This window comes from Gigantopelta aegis, chromosome 9 (assembly GCF_016097555.1).
Source record: "Gigantopelta aegis isolate Gae_Host chromosome 9, Gae_host_genome, whole genome shotgun sequence".
Taxonomy (NCBI): domain Eukaryota; kingdom Metazoa; phylum Mollusca; class Gastropoda; order Neomphalida; family Peltospiridae; genus Gigantopelta; species Gigantopelta aegis.
In genome coordinates, this window is record NC_054707.1 from 69,085,986 (window position 1) to 69,109,137 (window position 23,152).

At 38.6% G+C, this 23,152-nt stretch overlaps 1 protein-coding gene across 3 annotated transcripts in view; it reads right to left on the bottom strand.

Moving 5' to 3' along the window:
- Window positions 1–22,117, bottom strand: part of LOC121380807 (probable N-acetylgalactosaminyltransferase 9) — a 34,604-nt gene extending 12,487 nt beyond the window's left edge. The window contains exons 1-10 of one of the 3 annotated variants that reach the window (XR_005959007.1): window positions 21,297–22,115; window positions 14,585–14,751; window positions 13,640–13,817; window positions 12,893–13,093; window positions 12,188–12,305; window positions 9,302–9,389; window positions 6,077–6,174; window positions 5,211–5,345; window positions 2,800–2,907; window positions 820–954 (exon numbers count right to left, since the gene is read on the bottom strand). Coding sequence is in view for 2 of the 3 variants with exons in the window: in XM_041509785.1 (XP_041365719.1) it covers window positions 820–954; window positions 2,800–2,907; window positions 5,211–5,345; window positions 6,077–6,174; window positions 9,302–9,389; window positions 12,188–12,305; window positions 12,893–13,093; window positions 13,640–13,817; window positions 14,585–14,751; window positions 21,297–21,640 (1,572 nt within the window). In the remaining variant the exon portion in view is untranslated. Of the gene's footprint in view, window positions 1–819; window positions 955–2,799; window positions 2,908–5,210; window positions 5,346–6,076; window positions 6,175–9,301; window positions 9,390–12,187; window positions 12,306–12,892; window positions 13,094–13,639; window positions 13,818–14,584; window positions 14,752–21,296 lie in introns of all 3 variants that reach the window. The other 2 variants (XM_041509785.1, XM_041509786.1) reach the window with 2 other exon arrangements.
- Between the last annotated feature and the right edge of the window lie 1,035 nt (window positions 22,118–23,152).

A 23,152-nucleotide genomic window follows, 5' to 3' on the forward strand; every position in this document is an offset into this window, starting at 1 on the left:
GCAGATCCTGAGTAGATGTGTCTGAGTGTGGAGGAGGGGTGTGGGGGGGGGGGGGGGGGGGGGGGGGGTCCGGTTCTGTAGATGTTCTGTAGAATTTCACTCTATAAGACAGCCACAGTGTACAACAAAGGTATAAAAAAATGACAGTCTGGTAATTGACCTTTTTAGAAATTTTTTATAATTCAACCCTTCCTAAGAATTCGAATAGGTATAAATACAATATACATGTATATTTGATGTTACCAAAAATAACTAAATAACTATTTCGCGTTATAGCCAGTGCACCATGACTGGCATATCAAAGGCCATGGTATATTATTGGTATGTGCTATCCTGCCTGTGTGGTGGTGTATTTAAATGATCCCTTGCTACTATAGTTTGTTTTCTTTAACGACAGCACTTGAGCACATTGGTTTATTAATCATCAGACATTGGATGTCACACAGTTGTTAATTTTGACATATAGTCTTAGAGAGAAAACCAGCTTCATTTTTCTATTAATAGCAAGGGATATTTTATATGTGCCATCCTATATTCAGGAGAGCACATACCACAGCTTTTGATATACCAGTCGTGGTGCACTAGCTTGAACGAGAACCCTTGTTACTAATGCTCTCTAAGACTATATGTAAAAATTACCAAATGCTTCACATCCAATGTGCTCTAATGGTGTCGTTAAACCAAACAAACTTTTAACATTTTGGTGAAGAACAATATCAACTTGTCTATCAATGAAAAATAAATGATATAATAAATTGTATTGCTCATTCCCCGTATGTACAGTGCTATGTTGTAAAACTGTGAGTTGCATACAGGTACCTTATTGTAGTTCCATTTCATGGTTGGTTTATCTTTATCACAGGTCAACATCCGGGCTACAGTGCCATTTTCAGCTCCTGCATTCAGACACACTTCCTCCCTACGTAATTCGTCATTTGTACTGTAAGAAAATACCTACAAGGACAAAATTAAACAAATTATATATAGTAATAACTATTTTAGATTCCCAGGATGGCATAAGTTAGATACTTGGCTACACCACTATTAAAATGTTCAAACAAAAATCAGATTGAAAAGATGAAGCAAAAGGTAAAACAAGGAGAACAATAACGCGATGGTATGTCTCTGTAGGATGTGCGTAACACCGTCCTCGGTGGTGTCGTGGTTAAGCCATCGGACATAAGGCTGGTAGGTACATGGCTCGCAGCCCGGTTTTAACGACACAATGGGTAGGTGTAAGACCACTAAACCCTCTTCTAGCTTACTAACCACTAACAACTAACAATTAACAAGTAACCAGCGTGCTTGAACCTTAATTGGATATAAGCACAGGAATAAGTTGAAATGAATGTGCGTAACACACCCATCTCTCACCGTTACCCAAAATACCAGTTTCTGTCAGAAACATATGTCCAGAATTAGATATGTTACCACCAACCACCACCCAAAGCAGCAGCAAAATAACCACCACCTCTCAAGATAGAAAAAAAGTACTATCTCTAAGTAAAATCCTGGATGCGCTCTCAGAGTATAGCAAACTAAATATGTTTCTGGTTACAAAAATGTACTAGTGTTTAAAAATCCACACGCACATTATGGTAAATATTGTATGACTTATCCACTTAGTGTGTATCTTAGTCTAAGAGACAGACTGTAGTGTCAGGTGTGGACTTAGGGTTCTTGAAGCACAGGCATCAATTCTCCCTAGAGTTTGAATTCTACTAGTAGCTTATGCCAATATAAAATCATATTTGAATTATTCTTTATACTGCTTCAACTCAGGCAATTAGCCACGGCAATCGGCAACGTTATGGAAATTGCTACAGTGTTTTTAATTCTTCGCAGTATTTCAATTTTACGTCACTTTACTGTCACATTAAACTCCTCTTTTACAGATTAATTGCAAAACTGCCTTCGTTTTGCCGTGGCCATTTTCTTAATTGTCAGGGGTGTGCTTGATTTTGTTCATAAAATTCACAATGACCTCAGTGTTTCCAGGGGGTCGCATGTAGCTCAGCACTACAGTGATGACGTAAGTGTTGTGGATAGGACCGACCAACCTCTGTTTCTCTCGTCCCACCATGACTGGTAAATCAAACGTTATGGGATGTACTCTCCTGTTTGTGGGAATGTCACACTAAATTATTATTATTTAGTAGGACCAGCCAATGTGGAGGCAGCGGGTTTCCGCTCGGACTATATCCGGAAACAAACATATACTAGATAACAAACAGCCGACATGTAAAATATATCCTGGCCTGGTATATAACTTATAGAGTCTAGACTCAAGACACTAATAGAAAGGAAGGAAATGTTTTATTTAACAACGCACTCAACACATTTTATTTACGGTTATATGGCGTCAGACATATGGTTAAGGACCACACAGATATTTAGCAATGAACCCCGCTATCGCCACTTCATGGACTACTCTTTTGGATTAGCAGCAATGCCTTAGGGATCTTTTATATGCACCATCCAACAGACAGCATAGTACATACCATGGCCTTTGTTACACCAGTTGTGGAGCACTGGCTGGAATGAGAACTGCCCAATGGGCCCACCGACGAGGATCAATCCTAGATTGATCGCGCATCAGACGAGCGCTGTACCACTGAGCTAGGTCCCGCCCCCGACTCTAATAGTGTCAGCGTCTTTAATGTCATGACAACGCCATACTAATTGTATGCGTGAGACGTCACTAAAGACTGAAGTCACGGGTGTCATTAAACAACATATTCCTCTACTTTCCTTTCCCAGTGGTGTACAGAATTACGACTAATGCACCGTCAGACTCACCTGGTTCATGCTGTTTCCGCCCTGACAATAGTACAAACCGACATCATACTCTATCTTGTCATCTCGGTGTAGAGAGTCGAAACACAGGCTGCTGGGTCTGTTCTGAACCTGAAAGTATCACCATAATATCACCATGCTGTCATGCTGAAGCAAATGACATAAGCCTTAAGTGGTGACTTTGAATAAACAACTTTAAAGTTGCAGACCCTTGTTTCAAACCGTCATAATGGTCAGTAAATTAAATGTGGTTATAACCTACAAACTATAACACATCCTGATAAAGTTACAATAGAGTGAAAGAAGAGTCTGTGACGTTAAATTGGGGAAACACTCTTAAAAATAGTCTAGAGCTCGTCCCCATAACAATTACTTCGCAGAAGGACGTGCGTTTAAAAAAAAAAAAAAATTACAGAAAAATTTATTTTATGGTATTAGTAACACCAGGATGATCACAAACATTTCGGATGTACGTGATTTTCACGTATTGCTTCTTTGGTAAGCCAAGACAGCATGGGGGTCGATGTAGCTCGGTGATAGAGCCCTCAACGAGCTCGTCAGATTCTCCCACCCTGTCCCAACCAGTGTTCTACAACTGATACAAATGTATTGTATTGCTATCCCGGCTATATAAAAAATACAAAATGAAATATTCTTAGCTTATGTAGCGGCAGTGTCTATCCTCTGTCATACCAATACTTAGTATCGGAATAATCAAGTTATAAAGAACGAACTAGCCTTAGTTTAGCCTACATGCTCTGTGATATTTCCTTTCCTTTTGTGTAGTATCACCACATTTTATATTCTCTAAAAGCGTGGCTGCACCATTAGTATAACTAAGTGTCTAATTAAACTATACAATGAACGGATGGATGGATGAATGAATGAATGAATGAATGAATGAAAGTTTAACAAAGAACAAGAAGTTTGTTTTGTTTAACGACACCACTAGAGCACATTGATTTATTAATCAACGGCTACTGGCTGTCAAACATCTGGTAACTGAGTCTATGTCACAGTCTTCAAACAGTCTTTACCGGCCTCGGTGGCGTCGTGGTTAGTCATCGGTCTACAGGCTGGTAGGTACTGGGTTCGGATCCCAGTCGAGGCATGGGGTTTTTAATCCAGATACCGACTCCAAACCCTGAGTGAGTGCTCCGCAAGGCTCAATGGGTAGGTGTAAACCACTTGCACCGACCAGTGATCTATAACTGGTTCAACAAGGGGCATGGTTTGTGCTATCCTGCCTGTGGGAAGCGCAAATAAAAGATCCCTTGCTGCCTGTCATAAAAGAGTAGCCTATGTGGCGACAGCTGGTTTCCTCTCCAAATCTGTGTGGTCCTTAACCATATGTCTGAAGCCATATAACCGTAAATAAAATGTGTTAGTGCGTCGTTAAATAAAACATTTCTTTCTTTCAAAGTCTTCAGAAGATTCCTTCTACATTTTCCCGTTAGCAACAGTGGATCTTTCATAGTATGCACAGTACAGCACATGCATGTACTAACGCCTTTGATGTACCAGTCGTAGGGCGCTTGTTGGGACGGGAAAAAACAGTGGATCTGCCAAGGTTGCTCACTTCAGGCTCTACTATAGGGGGTAGTCCTCTAGCCTAAAGGCAACACACCACCATCCGTAGTGTCGTTACTTGCTGCAGCAGCTTAATATAGTCCCGTTTAAGTAATAGTTCCACATAAACCAAATACTTCAAAATTCTGATGTTTTTTTGAAATCTTTCTTTGATAATTACATGTTGACCTCTATAGTATTTAAATAACCGATTGGTTTGAAGTAACTTGTTATATGTAGTACTAACTGATAACAACTGTGCAAGTGGTATGGTGCCACTTGTATAACAGCAATACGAGGCGGTGGTCAGGCATAAGGGTCATTAACTGAAATATTTCGTGATCGAGCTATGTTGATTTTTTGTACATGGTACTTGTCAGTCGAGAACACTCCCTAAAATTAGTAGTCACATGACCCTCTAGACAGTGTTGTATTTTTCACAGAATATATTCTGATATAGAAATTATATTGAACTGCATGGAGTAATTAATGGTGGTGTGTAACCGTAAACAACTGAACTAGAATATAGTAGACAAAGAATCAGGGCATAGTATTATAGGATCTTCTCCGACTAAACAGAAAGTGCACTTTTAAACTAGATGTATGACTACTATGCACTTAGAGTGATCTTGGCGCTAAGATCGCAGCGTTAAACAGGGCCCTGGTGTGTCAAACTTATATATTAGGCATCAGACATTGTTGCAAAAATCAATTTTTAACTCACAATACACACTGAAAGCTATATCTATGATAAACTGAAAAGTACATTGCTTTTAATATGTCACTGTTCGGAACCCCATGCTAGCTCTCCAGTAAACGAAGAAAGAGTACTAGAAACGGCTTACCATTCCCCAGGCTTTGACATTTTCATCCACTACAAACTTCTCAGGATACACGTTGTCTAAAAACCATTTAAAATCTTTGCAGCCGAGTTTCTTTCTTAGTGCTTTTCTCTCCGAAATGTCACCATAGTCTTTGTCCTACAAATCAAAAAACTAATAAAGTGTGACAATGTCATCGTTAGCCTATTGTTTGCTGTAACTCAACCCCCATTCTACTGTTTCAGTAATTTATTTTATTTTTCAAATATTACATTGAAACAATAGAAGAAAAAACAAACCTTCTGGAATCATGGCTGTTTTTATGAGTTTGCTTGGTTAGAGAATATTTATAGATATTATTACTTAAATGTTAATAATACTCTTAGAATTTTCTTTTCTTTGACTATGATATATTAATATTGCTATACACAATAAATACATCCTAGTATGTCGGATATCATGAACTCCACAAATTACAGGTCCGGTCCTCATGTTTAAATGTCAACAGTTGTATCATTTGCAATTAATATCGACGCTAAATTAAATTATATTATTGACGAAATATTTTATCTCCTGAGGTTGGATAACAGCACAATGGGGGCAAGTCCAGAAATACATTTCCGGACTTGTCTGTTCATGGCACACTGCGATAACAGCAATGATACAAGATGTCAATTTCACTAAAACTGCCTTTAACTGTGACATCGATTGCAGAAATGATATCTAAAGAAAGTAGAAGAACTGCGATGTACTTGAGATTGCAGCTTTCAGCTAAATTACGTATATGTGACTTCAATCCTCAGTATTACAGCAACCGTATCTCAGCATAGCATTATTTAGCATTGAAAATATGTTGATAAAATCAGAAATTACGGAACAGAATAACTCACAAGCAAGTCTTTGCGATTACTGTAAAACAGTCTCTTATAGTCATCCATCCACACCTCGGCGACTCTACGAGAGTTCAGTCCGTGAGTGTCCTTGTTACCTAGAGGATCCAAAACAAGATGAGCCTATTAGTATTTATCGAAAACCCTAGCAAGTCTGGACTTACCAGGAATTACCTATCACAAGGACGTAGTCGAATGTGAAATAAACACCGTCCCTTATATTTTGTATCCGATGCGTATAACCGTAAATAAAATGTGTTTAGTGCGTCGTTAAATAAAACATTCCCTTCCTTCATTCCTTCCTTATATTTTGTAATGGGAAAACCTAGTCCAGAACTTTGATGCATAGTTGCAGTAGCCTCTAGGGGTCACATTGTCTGTATAGCAAAAGGAAACTGAATAGCCACCGATACATGCCATTTTTAGCCACGTTTTTATAGACAGGATACGACGTATATGGCCATTGATACATCAACTGTGAAGCACTGTGAAGCACTATGAAAAAAACTAACTAGGTCTACCAAAGAGGATAAATCCTGGGACCCACCACACCTCAAGCGAGAGCTCTACAACTGAGCTAGATGACATTTCCTGGAGGTGTTTGATTTGTTTAACGACACCACTAGAGCAAATTCATTTATTAATCATCGGCTATTGGATGTCAAACATTTGGTAATTTTGACATATAGTCTTAGAAAGGAAACCCGCTATATTTTTCCATTAGTAGCAAGGGATCTTTTATATGCACCATCCCACAGACAGGATAGCACATATCACGGCGTTTGATATACCAGTCATGGTGCTCTGGCTGGAACGAGAAATAACGCAATGGGCTCACCGACTGGGATTGATGCAAGATCAACCGCGCATCAAGCGACCGCTTCACCATTGGGCTACGTCCTGAATGTGTATGGAGACGACTATTCAGATCAGGTCAGGTCAGAGTGACAGAACAAGCTGTTGGAGCGCACGCCTGTCCTGGGCACAGGTGCCAGCCTCTGTCGGCTCCTCTGCCCAGGACAGGAGAGGGTGGGTGGGGTGGAGAGGGGAACCGCCTGCACTAGCAGCAGTGTTCGAGATTAATGGTATCCTGATATCCCGGGAATACCAGAATTTAATTTTGGATACCAGACTTCAATAACCCAGTATCCCTCTGGGATACCATATAATGTAGTTTTTTTTTTTGGGTGGGGAGTTTTAATCCTATGTTTTAATTTTTCGCTGAAACAATGAAAGTCGTCATTTACTGGTGAAGTTAAGTAACAGTGTCATCCATGTTTGTTACGATGTTATTTATGAATTTCATTTAAGTGGGATACTAAATTCTCAGATGGGATACCAGATTTTGAAATGTTAGTATCCAACTGGGATGCTGCCCAAAATATTTAATCTCGAACACTGAGCAGGTGCAAGGAAGCACCAGCAGCCAAACCGGGATCGGTAACAGGCGGAGGGTGGTTATGGGTGTTATGGAATCTGGAATGTCCCGTAGTATTAAAGCCAAAGGGAAAGGGTGCGCAGTTTGTATGAAGGAAATTAGGTGCAATTGTGAACGGTCCGCTGAAAAATAAAAGAGGGAGCTACATATGTTTTTGAATTTAGTATGTCGAGAGTAACTCGCTAAGGGGACCTATTGACTGTTCAGCCTTGCCATTCTGTTTTTATTGCCATAACTTTTCAATATTAGATGAGGATAGCCTTTGGCCAGAACCTACTCAAGAATGTCATCTGAAATAATAGTCTGTCCTACTAGTTAACACAACGGGTCTACAACTATATTTCTTGACCACAGGACAGGGTTATTCAGCTTTTGCACGGTGCTAGAAAAATCTATCTGACCCTAGGGCTAGATAAATCTGTCTGACCCAAGAGCTAGACGATTTCTGCATACGCGTGACTTCATAGCTCATGGTTTTAAAATTCTGTTTGCCATTTCACGTTGTATCATTGTTTTAAAAATATTTAAATAAAATTAATATTTTCAACTTTCTATTTATTGTAAAGTTGTTGCATTTTTATGTCGTTGCATAAGTTGGACTATATTTTTTCAGCGTATGATTAAATGAGTTTCATTGTTTGTAGGTGAAATGTTTATGAATCGTTCAACAATAAACAAACCGTACGTAGCTTACAAAATTAATGTTTTGTTACTGTAATTAAATGGGAAAGAAAAAGAATCAATCACAGTTGTGAGGTATAGATAAGGCAATTCCAACCCTTGGGACAAAATGTTTTTGTAAGTTCCTCGGTAAACGTCGGCCCTCACAAACATTTTGTCCCTCGGTTTGGAATTGCCCTATCTATACCTCACAACGATGGTAGATTCTATTAATACTATAGAGAGGTGAAGAAAAAGAAAACTTAAAAAGAGTGTTTTGTAGGACAATGAATGAATGAATGAATGAATGTTTAACGACACCCCAGCACGAAAAATACATCGGCTAAAGGGTGTCACACTATGGTAATGTAAACAAATAAGGTGATGATCAACATCAGTATATAAATTCAAGATTTAAATAAAAACAGTGTAAAGAACTGTGCAAAAATACAAATATCACAGATAAATACGGACTTTTACTCAAAATTTCAATTTGTGCTGTATTGGTCATTCTCAAAGAGAATGTTACACCCCTGCACCACAGTGAGGTTACAGCACGCGCAGGGGCAAAGTCAACAACTATATATTCAGTCTTCAAGAAGCAGACGACTTTCCTTACTAATAGTTCGGAAAGTATTGCTGTTTTATTTTTATCTGGACAAATATATTCCACACCCCCCACCCACCCACCCCCAATTTCACACCAAAGCAGAACACTTATGTTATATCCATAATACTGTTGCTTATTGTAAGGCAAGCCAAACAATTTTAATCGAAATGGCGACAAGGTATAGATCAAGAATCCAACTACCAGATGTAACTACTGTGTTAACCATCTAAACTGTATTGAACAGCTTCAATACGGTTTAGTCGGTTAACACATACCTAGTACATTTTATATTCTACTGGTGTTCTCAACATACTGCTCCGACTAGCGTGATACTGCATTTATTAACCATTGTTTGATACCAAATAGCCGATGACTAACTAATCAATGTGATCTTGTGACGTAAATGAACAATACAAACATTACTTAACGTTTATTAACATTTATAAAATCGTCAGTAATAAGACTGGAATAAACAAGCATATGAGGCAGTCAACAAACATTAAACTAATTATCGTACCTGGAAAGGTGTACGGATGACTTGATCGGTAAATGTGTCCAACTCTGGAACATGGTAAAAATTCCATCCTTCCTCCACACATCCAAACCTGAATTAAAACATTCAACATGATGCTTAAATTGGTAGCAGGCTTTTATTTGTAAAATTTGACTTGACACCAATGGCTTTGAAATTGGGACTTTTAGCGTTGTTTTACCAAAAATTGGGAATGTTCAGTTTCATTTCAAAAACACCTTATTAAAGGGACATTCCTGAGTTTGCTGCAATTTTAAAGATATTATCGACTAACAGAGACTTTTTAACGGTTGTAATTACATATCAAATATATTTTTCTGCATAAAATATTAGTGGCTGCATATTAAACGTTTTTCTGATCGTTCTAATATTTGTAATAGGTTAAATTTCATTTTATTTTCTAAATTATTATTTTTTCGTACATACGAAATTATTTGAAGACAAAATCCAGTTTGGGCTTCTTACAAATATTAAGATGACCAGAAACACACTGAATATATAGACACTGATATTCCAAGCAAGAAAATATATTTAATATGTAAGTTTAATCGTAGAAATATTTTATTAGTCGGAAACATCTTACAATGCAGCAAACTCAGGAATGTCCCTTTAAGCCAAGTTAGAATTAAAAAAGTAATGCTATATATATGTATATACATGAACTTGTGTTTATTCAAATAAATGTATCTATTGTGCATTACAAAAACGTTATTGGGGAGGGAAGGTTTGTCAAGTGAATGAGATTTACATTCCGATTGGGAATTTTTTACTCCAAAATGGGCAATAAAAAACAACATAGCCTCTGTAGAATGGTGGAGTCTAGAAACATCACTGATAAAACCCTGTTGGTAGTTACTTAATGGTGGAGTCTAGAAACATCGGTGATAAAACCCTGTTGGTAGTTACTTAATGGTGGAGTCTAGAAACATCACTGATAAAACCCTGTTGGTAGTTACTTAATGGTGGAGTCTAGAAACATCACTGATAAAACCCTGTTGGTAGTTACTTAATGGTGGAGTCTAGAAACATCGGTGATAAAACCCTGTTGGTAGTTACTTAATGGTGGAGTCTAGAAACATCGGTGATAAAACCCTGTTGGTAGTTACTTAATGGTGGAGTCTAGAAACATCACTGATAAAACCCTGTTGGTAGTTACTTAATGGTGGAGTCTAGAAACATCACTGAAACATCACTGATAAAACCCTGTTGGTAGTTACTTAATGGTGGAGTCTAGAAACATCGGTGATAAAACCCTGTTGGTAGTTACTTAATGGTGGAGTCTAGAAACATCGGTGATAAAACCCTGTTGGTAGTTACTTAATGGTGGAGTCTAGAAACATCACTGATAAAACCCTGTTGGTAGTTACTTAATGGTGGAGTCTAGAAACATCGGTGATAAAACCCTGTTGGTAGTTACTTAATGGTGGAGTCTAGAAACATCGGTGATAAAACCCTGTTGGTAGTTACTTAATGGTGGAGTCTAGAAACATCACTGATAAAACCCTGTTGGTAGTTACTTAATGGTGGAGTCTAGAAACATCACTGATAAAACCCTGTTGGTAGTTACTTAATGGTGGAGTCTAGAAACATCACTGATAAAACCCTGTTGGTAGTTACTTAATGGTGGAGTCTAGAAACATCGGTGATAAAACCCTGTTGGTAGTTACTTAATGGTGGAGTCTAGAAACATCACTGATAAAACCCTGTTGGTAGTTACTTAATGGTGGAGTCTAGAAACATCGGTGATAAAACCCTGTTGGTAGTTACTTAATGGTGGAGTCTAGAAACATCACTGATAAAACCCTGTTGGTAGTTACTTAATGGTGGAGTCTAGAAACATCGGTGATAAAACCCTGTTGGTAGTTACTTAATGGTGGAGTCTAGAAACATCACTGATAAAACCCTGTTGGTAGTTACTTAATTACGTTTCAAAGTGGAATTCCTGCATTGTTATTTGTCATAAACTAACGATGTTGATCGCGATATAATATTGGGCGATTCTGACGGATTCTGGGAATTGAAAATCATGCCCTCTCTCTTTCTCTCTTTTTATTAGAAAAGTTCTGGGCAGGGGGGTGCAGTTGCCCCCCTGAGAATCTCACCTTTTTTTACTCCAGAAAATAGCATACACAGGGTTTAATCTCAGGGTTTAATTGGTATAGTGTTTCATTTGTTTATAAAAAATAGTGCCCCCCCCCCCCCCCCCCCCCCCCCCCCCCCCCCCCCCCCAGGATTTTGATCAGGGTATGGTCCTGAAGTTACTTTTATTCCACAATGCCCAAGAATGCACCATTTTAATAAGAGTAAAAATTCATTGGCATGCCCATCTCTATGACCCCCTACCCCACTCAACAATGTAAGAGTCGAATTGGCATTTTGCAAAATAGTGGTTGATTCCATGACTCTCTGTTCAGTGTCTCGCCTATAGGATAACCACAAACGCGCATTGTAGATACTAGAATTCTCACGCCTTCACCAGACAAAGGGCAATAACTCTTGTTGTCTAAGACTAAAATTACAGTTAACTCTTTAAAACAAAATCAGCATACAAACACTGGCAACCACATATTTATTTACTGGACTAGGAACCAATGTGCATATATAACTTTATATGATTATTTTAATTTATTTAAAACACACACACACACACATATATATATATTTGTATATACATAAACAAACTATGGTTTGGGAGATAACACAAACAAGATGACCCAGTACCATAATTATTGTGGTTGGAAGCTGGGGATGGTGGGGGGTGGGGGGGGGGGCCTTCATTTCCCCTACTGTGACTTCGATCTCTTTGACCGCTACTAACATTCCCAAAAAGGAACCCACACGTGTCTGATGTATTTTGGCTAATCTACTTACTCTAAAAGAAATCTCCAGGTTTTCCCCACCCCATACTTCCATTCCTGGATCGTAAGTGCCGATCTCAAAGAAATATTTTCTGTCAACTGCAAGAAGGCCCCCTGCCATCGTTGGTGACCTGCAAATTAAAGTGTGTTCATAAAATAACAAAAGAACAAGATCTCGATTTAGTACGGTAGACCAGGTGAAAAAGGGTTTTCGAATGAAACAAAAGGTGGAATTGCTACACAAAGACAAATTGGATATTGAATATTTTATCGACAGAAAGTTAAAATAAAACTTGCTGTCTTTTACGGTCATTTTCAACTGTCATGTTTATAAAAATGTAAACAAACCATCAATATTATCGAGCACTAGGTTGTGTACATACAAAAATGAACATACTGCGCAACAGGGGCGTACCTTGTTCTGTACCTGCGAGGGGGCAGGGACCGATAATGAACCTAGCGGACCAGTTTGCCTACCTTTCCTCTAGACACCTATATGAATAGCATAGTTTTAACCTCAGTGGGGTGGGGTGGGTCGTCCCTGTATTAAGAAATAACCCACATAATATTTTAACAAGAGGTTCTTTAAACCGTAACTACATGTGTATATAGATCTATAAATCACAAAGGCGACATTGTGGCTTTTAAAGCATTATCACTTGTATTTTCATGTAACCGAAATTAATATACAGCATTAAAATATCACATTACAACTTACTCTATTGGATCGGTGTATTTCCGATTGGCCTGCAACCTTTGTGGTATGTCGCGCCACGTGAAATGCATGCTCCAAGAAAACCCGCCAATATTGTATCCACCATTTTTAGAATACTCCAATGTATTATCGTTTATCGAATCAATAATTGGGCAAATGATTGTCTTGCGATTTTCTTTGATTCTGGCAAGAATGGGTTCCAACCTGAAAAATTAAAAACATACGCTAAAATATATTAGGAAACTTATAATACATTCATTGCAGGTCTCATTTTTCTACAATAAAACTGTATTTTGACTTTTTAATTTTTTAAATGTTAATTCATTAATAATTTTTAATTTTTGTTTATTTATTTATTTCTCTACTTTTACACAGGGAAAATTTGGGGAGGGCTGCTGTAAGATAGCATAAAAAGCTTACTATACAATAAAAGCAACACCGGTCTTGGTGGTGTCGAGGTTAACAAATCGGACATAAGGTTGGTAGGTACTGGCTTCGCAGCCCACTAACCCACTGTCCTAAAAGAAAGCCCAGATAGCAGAGATGTGTGCCCAGGACGGCGTGTTTGAACCTTTATTAGATGTAAGCATGAAAATAAGTAAAAGATGGAAGAATACAAGTGACGAAGGGCATTTGGGGTCAGATGGTGTACCGTGTATCATTGGAGGAGGTGCACAAACACTTATGATGATGATGACGTTATTGTTGTTTTTATTGATGTAAATGTTTAAAAAAAAGAAGTCACAGTACCACCCGTTGTTTGCCTCACAGTGAGAGTCGAGGAATATTATGACGTCACCAGTAGCCACCTTGGCTCCCTCTATCTTGGCGCGAATTAGACCGCTTCGTTCTGTTGTTCTCGCCATTTTCACTATGCCATCTGGCCATGTGGAAGTTACGTAGTCTTTTAACTTCTGTCCGAGGTGGGCTGAAACAAGATAAGCATACAATCGTGCAAGCCATGCCTTAAAGGACCATTGTTAAAGCTGAAACTTCAATATTTCGTTATATTCACATGTATGTGTAAATAAATAACTACAAACTAATCGATCCCACAAATAATCTTTCCATAATTCACTCTAAAATAATAATATTAAAAAGTATTGCAGTGGATGACAAGAGGGGTTTCCCCAAATAATGTTTGGCTAAATATAGCATGGCCACCATCATTGGTTCTTTTGTCAGCTTACTGCAAAGAATTCTGAGTAAACTTAGTGTGTCACTGGTTAATGCATGCTACACACTCTCAAGATGTCTCATAATTTTTTTTTTTTAAATCTACTTATAAATGTAATTATCTTTTTATAATCTTTTGTACGCATAGAGCTGAAGGTATGTTTCAAACCAAAATATACATATATATTTATTTTAATTTTTTTTGGGGGGGGGGGGGGGGGGGCGGGAACCTCCATTATTGCAACTTTGACAGCACCTTTAACAGGTTTCGACCCTAGCAAGTTTTAACGATTCAATAGGCAGGTGTAAGACCACTAGACCGACTTCTCTCACTAACCACTAACCCGCTATCCTGGAGAGACAGCTGAGGTGTGTGCTTGCTTGAACCTTAATTGGATATAAACACAAAAATAACTAACAAAGGAACGAAAGAAAGAAAGAAAGAAAGACACAGACATAATTGCAGGATTTATTTACCCCCCCCCCCCCCACACTCCCACCCCGTTAATGGAATCTTACGTTTGTCGCTGAAGTCATCAAGCAGGACAACCTCGTGTAGATACTGCGGCGGCGACCGATTGATGACACTGTGCACCGTGCGCAGCAGCGGCGACCACGCCTCGTTGTGGTAGATGATGACCACGCTGGCGGACGGCAACTCCTTCGGGTACTTTAGGTCTTTACATCTGAAAAAAAGAGAAGGAAGAAGAAGGAAACGTTTTATTTAAAACAACATTCCCTGGAATATTTTTTATTATTTAAGCATATAGAACAGAAAATCCAATTACATTTGGTGCATATATGACGCCGCACTCCGCATTGGTTTCACTACGCTGGCTTATCCAGGTCAAAAACAAAGCCAGTATTTTGAAAGTGGGACACTTTTGACGGGCTCGTACCTGGCTTATCACAAGTATAGAATTCCCCAACAAGAGATCACGTGAGATTTCGCAATTTTTGAATAAATTTAACTGTCTTGATTGAGGGGTCGTCTCATATCTCCAAAACATATTTATATCCAGGGGTCGGTGAGTGGGGGATTTGCCTTGAAATTTTGACATTGGCCAGCTGTTGGCATACACGTTACATGTAAGGGGGTGTTACTAATTACGTAGCGCTCTAGGGGAAGAGGAAGAGGGTACTGTGTTCGATTTACGTAACATTTTTCAAGACTATGTTATTTTTATTCATTACTTAGACCTAAAAAGGTGTTTTTTGGAAATGCGCGGTCAGTCTAGGATCGATCCCCATCGGCGGGTATACAAAAAGACCATGGTATGTGATATCCTGTCTGTGGGATGGTACATATAAACGATCCCTTGCGGGATTGGGGTTATAGACTGTGTTGAGTGAAATTTATATGGGGCCATGCTCCCGCCAAAAATACATTTCATTTTTTTTTAAGCTTGGGCAAGTAAGGGTTTTGACCTCCAATACCCTCCCCCTGCACATGCACCCGATTCCTCTCTAAGATTATATGTCAAAATTACCAAATGTTAAGACATCCAACAGCAGATGGAAGGAATGATAGGATATGTTTTATTTAACGACGCACTCAACACATTTTATTTACGGTTGTATGGGGTCGGATGATTATTAAATTAATATGCTTTATCTTTGATGTCGTTAACCCCCCCCCCCCACCCCCAACTTTACCCTTTCCAAACGAAATAATATTTATTTGAATTTGTCGATTTTAACACGTAAAACGTTCATTGTCTACTTTAGTATATTTTATTTTAAAAATATATACATGATTAATGTGTTAGCCTACTAGTATACAAACTAAACTTTGAAAGTTCTACTAACACTTTATAAAATATCAGTTCTGAAATAGGAAGGTACGACTGTCGATAATACGTTGTCAAGATCAAACCGGTTTTAACTAAAAGGCCACCGCAGACATTTGCAACTTTGTCGCATGCAACTGAAATTGCATGATTGCAAAGCAACTTTTTTTCTCGTTGCACTGAATCTGATCCGCACACACATGCGACAACCAGCAATTTTAGTCTGACAATGATCACGTGACAGTCAAAATGGCGTTTTTTCCCCGTATTTGTTTCGATGGTGGTCATCGAGATATTTTCTACAATATATTTGTTATGACGTACAAGACTGAAGTTGCACTGAATTCGTCCCACATGCTTTTTGGTCCTTTAGGATATAACCATACAATTTGTGTAGAAAACCTGTATAAACATACCTGATATTCCAAGCGCAGATTCCATCTCTGCAAGACACATTTCCCTTTTAGCCCTGCTGTATATATTCAGGGGATGTTGTGTCAAAAAGACATGGCATTGTCTGCCACATCACCACTAATTCATCCTCTTTTTCTGTAGACCACATGCTGCTGGAGGCTGCCATTTTGAGTCATGTGATCAATATCTATCCGTTCATTGGCAGTTTAAATTATTACGTTAACGTTTTGTTGCATGGAAGGCGCACACGTTTGCGACAGCGTGCAATTAAGATGCAATTACATGCAATTAAATCAAACATGTTTGATCGGAGCAATTTCAGTTGCATGCAACAAAAATTGCATCGCAGGCTAGCGCACACGATGCAACGACGTACGATTGTTTTTGCATGCAACAAAATTGCACCTTGTTGCAAAGGTCTGCGGTGGCCTAAAGACTAATAGGCTACCGTATCCTCAACCTAACGTTCTTCGTACAGCGCAAGATTTCTCTTTTAATTTTTTGAGACGAACCCTACAATTTGAAATCGGCAAACGCACGTGTTAACTAAAACTGACAACAGGCTGTCGTCTGTGCTTTGCCAAGCTATGGTGGCACAGGCGACGAATCAAGCGTATACGTTTGACGATATCCGTTCATAGCGAACACACACGACTTTTTTAAAAGTGCATTTGAGCTTGTATTTCACATTTGTACATGATGTTATAATATGGTAACCAGAGAATGTAACTTTAACGGCGCACTCAACACATTTTATTTACGGTTATATGGCGTAAGACATATGGTTAAGGACCAATCTAATTAAAATTAGCTCCACTATTACATGTGGATCTAACACCAGCCAGCTGGAGCTCATGTCCACCAATCAAAACCTTACTTGCAGAATCCTGCCAGTGATTTAAAAATAATTTGAAAACATTCCGAATTATCCTGAGGGTATACATGTTTCGTATGAATTACGAATGCCTTAAAACATGTTTTATTTTATAAAATAAATAATTTGTAATGTAAAACTGAAGACTGTTTTTTTTTTTGTTTTTTTAATAAATAAATAAATAATGTTTAATGTAAAATTGAAGACTGATAACCCATCACGTATTGGTATGTTTCGCTGTACTTGCGGCCACTAAAATAGACTCGCCCGATATTTTTAGAATTTGTATGCTCCCAAATAACGTTATAAAAGGCGAAGTGTGATTGGTCAATATTTAAATTATTATTTACAGACGAAATGTTACCTGGACATTGGGGACTACGCAGTGTTGTTAGCAATCCGATTAAAATTAGTTCTACTGGTCTAAATAAGGCATTCGTAATTCACACGAAACATGTCGTATACCCTCAGGATAATTCGGAATGTTTTCAAATTATTTTTAAATCACTGGCAGGATTCTGCAAGTAAGGTTTTGATTGGTGGACATGAGCCCCAACTGGCTGGTGTTAGATCCACATGTAATAGTGGAGCTAATTTTAATTAGATTGGCTAAGGACCACACAGATATGGAGAGAGGAAACCCGCTGTCGCCACTTCATGGGCTACTCTTTTCGATTAGCAAAACAAAAAATAAAAATTAAAAAAGAGAGAGAAAGAAATAGTGTGTTTTGTTTAACGACACCACTGGAGTACATTAATTAATTAATTAATCATCGGCTATTGGATGTCAAACATTTGGTAATTCTGACACGTAGTCATCAGAGGAAACCCGCTACATTTTTTTTCTAATGCAGTAAGGGATATTTTATATGCACTTTCCCACAAACAGGAAAACACACACCACGGCCAGTTGTGGCGCACAAATTGGAGCGAAAAACAAATTCAGGTATGTATTTTGTATTGGCCAAATATTTGTGGAATTGACTAAGTACTTTAGTAAGAAGGTCAAAAGTACGTATATAATTGATTTGTGTAGACAAAATGTTTCACATTGTTATTACCGAGTACAGGAATGTGGAGTGCTGCAGTGCAGGTAATGTATAGATCCACAATAATTATGTGTATTGAAATATGTGATTTTAGTGACTGTGGGCAGTGGAATGGATTTCTCACTCGGCGAAAAGTTCACATTAACATGAATGTATCTGTGGGTGATACCAAAGAAGTTATGGTTCCGGACAACAGCTGATGCTGGTGGCGACATTTTTATTCATGGTTAGCCGACCTTATGGACAACCTGTGTAATAGCTACCTGGACTGGAAACCAGTGGTCAACCGTGTGTCAAATGTGTGTGTGTGTGTGTGTGTGTTTCCTACGCATGAGTCAGGCATGAGTGAAGACGGAGTGTAGTTGTGTTGGATTTGTGTAGTGGCCTGGGTTTTTATATAAACTCAAATAACTTTATTGTTTTGAACGGTGCACTGACGGAAATTTTATGATTAGGTTGTTTGTTTTTCCTTAAACGTGACATTCTTTGCGCAAACGGTTTACATTGAACTTTTGAATGATTTGTGCAGCACTGGCGTAGGAAGAGGTGCGTGTGTGGGGTGTGTGTGGCAGCAGCAACGGTTTTTATATATCTATACATGTATATGTATGTGTGCCCCCCCCTCCCAGGGGAGCCCCCCCTCCCAGCTCCCCACACATACACCTTTTGACACCTTCCTACCTTGAATCAGTAGCATGGAATGGGCATTTGTGTGGAAATGGGTGTTCGCGGATGACCGGTGTGTGTGTGTGTGTGTATATGTGTGTGTGTGTGTGTGTGTGTGTGTGTGTGTGTGTGTTGTTTATGAATAAATGTTAAATTGTTTAGCTATCATTTGTGGTTACTCTAGTTTGTGACAGTAATAAATGATAATAACATTCACTATTTGTCCAACATACTTTCTGATTCATACAGATGCTAACAATAAATAAATACATAAATAAATAAATAAATAATAACTGTTTCTAAATAGTAGCCTATTGTTAATACTTGTATTATTACATTTGAATAGGAAAACTAAATATAGTTCAACCATAACACGGAACGGCAAATCAGGGACGGATTCAGGATTTTTACTAGGAAGTGGGTGCAACATTTTAAAACGGCTCCCTTATTAAAAATGTATATTGTAATCGGTTGTTAACGTGAGATATTTCTGGGCACGTCGAAATTTAAGTGGGTATGCACTCTCTCCGTATTACCTCTCCCAATCCGCGGCTGCGAATTAATAAGAGTTGGTCATAGTATGGCGTTTGAAGAATTCTTATTTTCTACTGCCCCTCTATTGAACTTGTTTGTGTCACCGAGTGCAGGCGCGGTTAGGTCACACGGGTCCCGTAACCCTACCTTTGGAAAACAATTAGAGGTTAGAAGCCTGCTGTAAACCAAACTATTTTGATTATATTATTCTTGGCTCAGCAATATGATCAAGCACCCAAATTAGGAATCCCATTAAAAGTGTATTAAATCTACTCTTTTTTTTTTTTTTTTTTTTTGTACATTCCAATAGTCAAAGACACTCACACATGTAGACGAAAACCATTAAAAAGCAGCATGCTTATCGATTTTTAAATGGACAAGAATACATTTTTGTCGGTGACTTATAAAGAGTATTAATAGCCAACATTTAGTATTATCGTAGGAAGGAATTGTTTTAATTAACGACGCACTCAACACATTTTATTTACGGTTATATGGCGTCGGACATATGGTTAAGGACCACCAGATATTGAGAGAGGAAAGCCGCTGTCGCCGTTAAGTTACGAAAATGGCCGAACATGTTACCATGTAAACGTCAATATTACTCTGACGTGACGTTAACAATGCTTTAGCATTTTAATATGCTTATTGTCAAAGCGATAACATGTGTATTCTTCTGAAATTTATTTAACCTCAAAAACGTGCGAACAGAATCGCTGTTTGAAATCTATAAGCATATTTAGTTTGAATGTGTGTAAATATAAAATGTGCATGGATCTAAACTATTTCATTACACTGAGGCCGTCAAACGAAAACATAATTATGACGACCTGGAACTACTGCGATGTTCAGTTGCAATGTTTTCTACAAGTTTTGAATGGATAGTAGTATAATGTAAATAAAGGTAGGTGTGTCTTTGTTTAGTTGTTTGTTAATTTATCAGAACCGTTCGTTGAGGTAGCCAAGATTTTATACAGAGGGTCCACCGACATTATCTCTCTCTCTCTCTCTCTCTCTCTCTCTCTCTCTCTCTCTCTCTCTCTCTCTCTCTCTCTCTCTCTCTCTCTCTCTCGCCGTATGAATGTGTGTGCGTGTGTGTGTGTGTGTGTGTGTGTGTGTGACTGAGGTTGGTCATGCCCCCCCCCCCACACACACACACACACGATTACGCTACAGCATATTAATTAGACCGTACAAAGCATTATTGTTAGGTTAATTAGTTCAGTTCATTTGAGTTTAATTAATTTAATAGCAAGAACTCCATTCGAGAGTGTGACCGCCTCCTCCAAAATTCGATGTGCCCCCCCCCCCCCAAAAAAAAAAAAAAAAATCCAGTTTATAGATGATAAACATAATGCACTTGATTGTTTTTAGTTGGGAACAGTGGCGGATCCAGAAAATCTATTTCGGGGGAAGGGAGGCAATAACATGTGGCCGAAAGCTATAAACGTTCCAAAAAATACAATAAAAGCATAACTGTTAAAAAATTTAGGAGGGCCCCGGCCCCCCTTAGATCCGCCACTGGGGAACGTGTTTAAATTTGGTCAGCTTGATATTTCTGTGATAGATTACCAGTTAGATAAAACATGTACTTCAGAATACTGTGGGTGCCCTTCTTAAGCGTTACACCCCCTCCCTAGAAAACCACCAGCCCCTACCTGGGATTTTTATTTATTTATCTTTAAATTACTACCACCCACCCTTCGTCATCCGCCAGCATCACAACTTCGTTATCACCCCTGTTTAGTTTGACATTGGATCCGCCACTGGAGTGGCAGGGAAATTCGTTGCACTATGTATTGAATATACCCCATAATTTTGTTTTAAATCAGGACGGTGAAAACTCGATACGCCTGTACTATATCCTTAAAAATAACAAACACGGAAACTCCTACTGTACTGACCTCGGGTCGCGCATATCTCGTACCGCTCGTTCTAAAGATATCTTGTCACTGGCGATCCTGTTGAAGGCTTCAACTGACATGAGACGCATGGCCTTTTCTTTTTCCTCACCCTCCAAATGAACTGGCTCACCATGTTCGCCGGGACCCGTTCTTTGCTTCTCCGTTCGCCGATATTCAGCAAATCTCTTGAATCGTAAAGTCAAATGACTGTCCGACAGACTCCCTGACGACTCAAAGCCACTTACTAAAGACCAGCTGTTGTATACGAAACATAATCCCGTACAAAAGAAGACGGCAAACAACACAGTTTTTACCTTTATCCTATGAAGTCTCACGACCCTCATTGTTGGCCTTTCGTGTAAAATGTAGACATTACATTGAGCACTCTCCAAATGTCATAGTGCCCGAGGCCCGCCATTATGTGACATCATACTTAAGTTGTAGGTAAACCTCCGGGCTGTTACAAGCGATTGTAATCACGAATGTGTGGTGTAGTTTAAAAAAGAACAAATCGATTGAATTGATTTATAGATTTTTTTAATAAATGCAGCTATATTTTATATACAGGGTGGGGTATCTGCTTCTATCCTGCAGGGGCGGATGCAATATGTTTTTAAGGAGGGACTGGGTGCAAGATTTAAAAGAGAATACCTCTAGTATTAAAAAATACAGTAGCATGTACCAGCACTACTAAAGCTATAATATAATGCTATTAAAGTGACAGACCCTACTTTTTAAACACTACGAACCATTTTTCACTATTAAAGCCATTTTTGAACGTTTGAGAAATAGTCGTTATCGAGACGAGCTCTAGTTATTTTTAGACGATATTTCCCAGTTTAAACATCACATATTTTTGCTTCTCTCTCTCTTATAACATTATCCAAATGTGTTGCAATTTTGTATGTTAAATAAACTTAATGTCCTTTTCTAAGGCTGGAAATAGGTTGTACGCCTTTAAAAAATAGTTATTAATCTTCCACAGAAATATCAAACTGCCCAATGTTATGTTTCCATCTAAAAACGAATAAATACATTATATTCATTTACTAAACTTTTTTTTTTTTTTTTTATCACTTCTAATTTCTGGAGGTGCGCACTCCCAACACCCTCTCATTGGATCCGCTCCTGCCCTGCTAATAAGTAGGCTAGACTATTGCCAGAGGACAAATGGAGTAGCCGATGTTTTCAGAGCATATTTCGTGAAGCGTTGCTAGTTTTCTAGGGGCTTGTAACTCGAAGCAGTCGGAAGGGCCTACTAAACTTACGGTAGTCGGAGAGCAATACTAAAAGGTTAGGTGTGTAACACGAACCACTCGCAATTTTAGTCCTTATCTAGGACAGGCGTAAATTTCCAGATTTACGAAATTTTTCAGTTGTATCCCAGACCAGTCGTAGCATGGACGTAACATTAGTTTGTGTGATTAAAAAGGCGAACCTATAACCTATAACATGACTGTAAGGTAGTGATATCAGGCCCTCTAACCCTGACACTACCAAACTTGTTTCTGGGGTTAAACCTTTTAAACAAAACCCTATATCATTATATAGCCCAATCATTACTGAAGTGTGTGCAATGTTAAAAGATGATTTGTAATTTACTTAACAACACTTCAGCATATTTGTTAAATTACTATGTGATATATAACATGGTTATTTCGACACTTATGGACGCGATGGGGGGGGGGGGGGTAGGAGAGGGGGCACTGGGTCGCTGCTGCCTTTCAAAAAGTCTTCGAAATATCAGTCATGGGACACAAATTGAATAGGAAAAAAGACAAGTACACCGATGGCGATTGATTCTGCATTCACCCATCGAACATCAAGTGAGCACTCTACCACTGAACTACACCCAC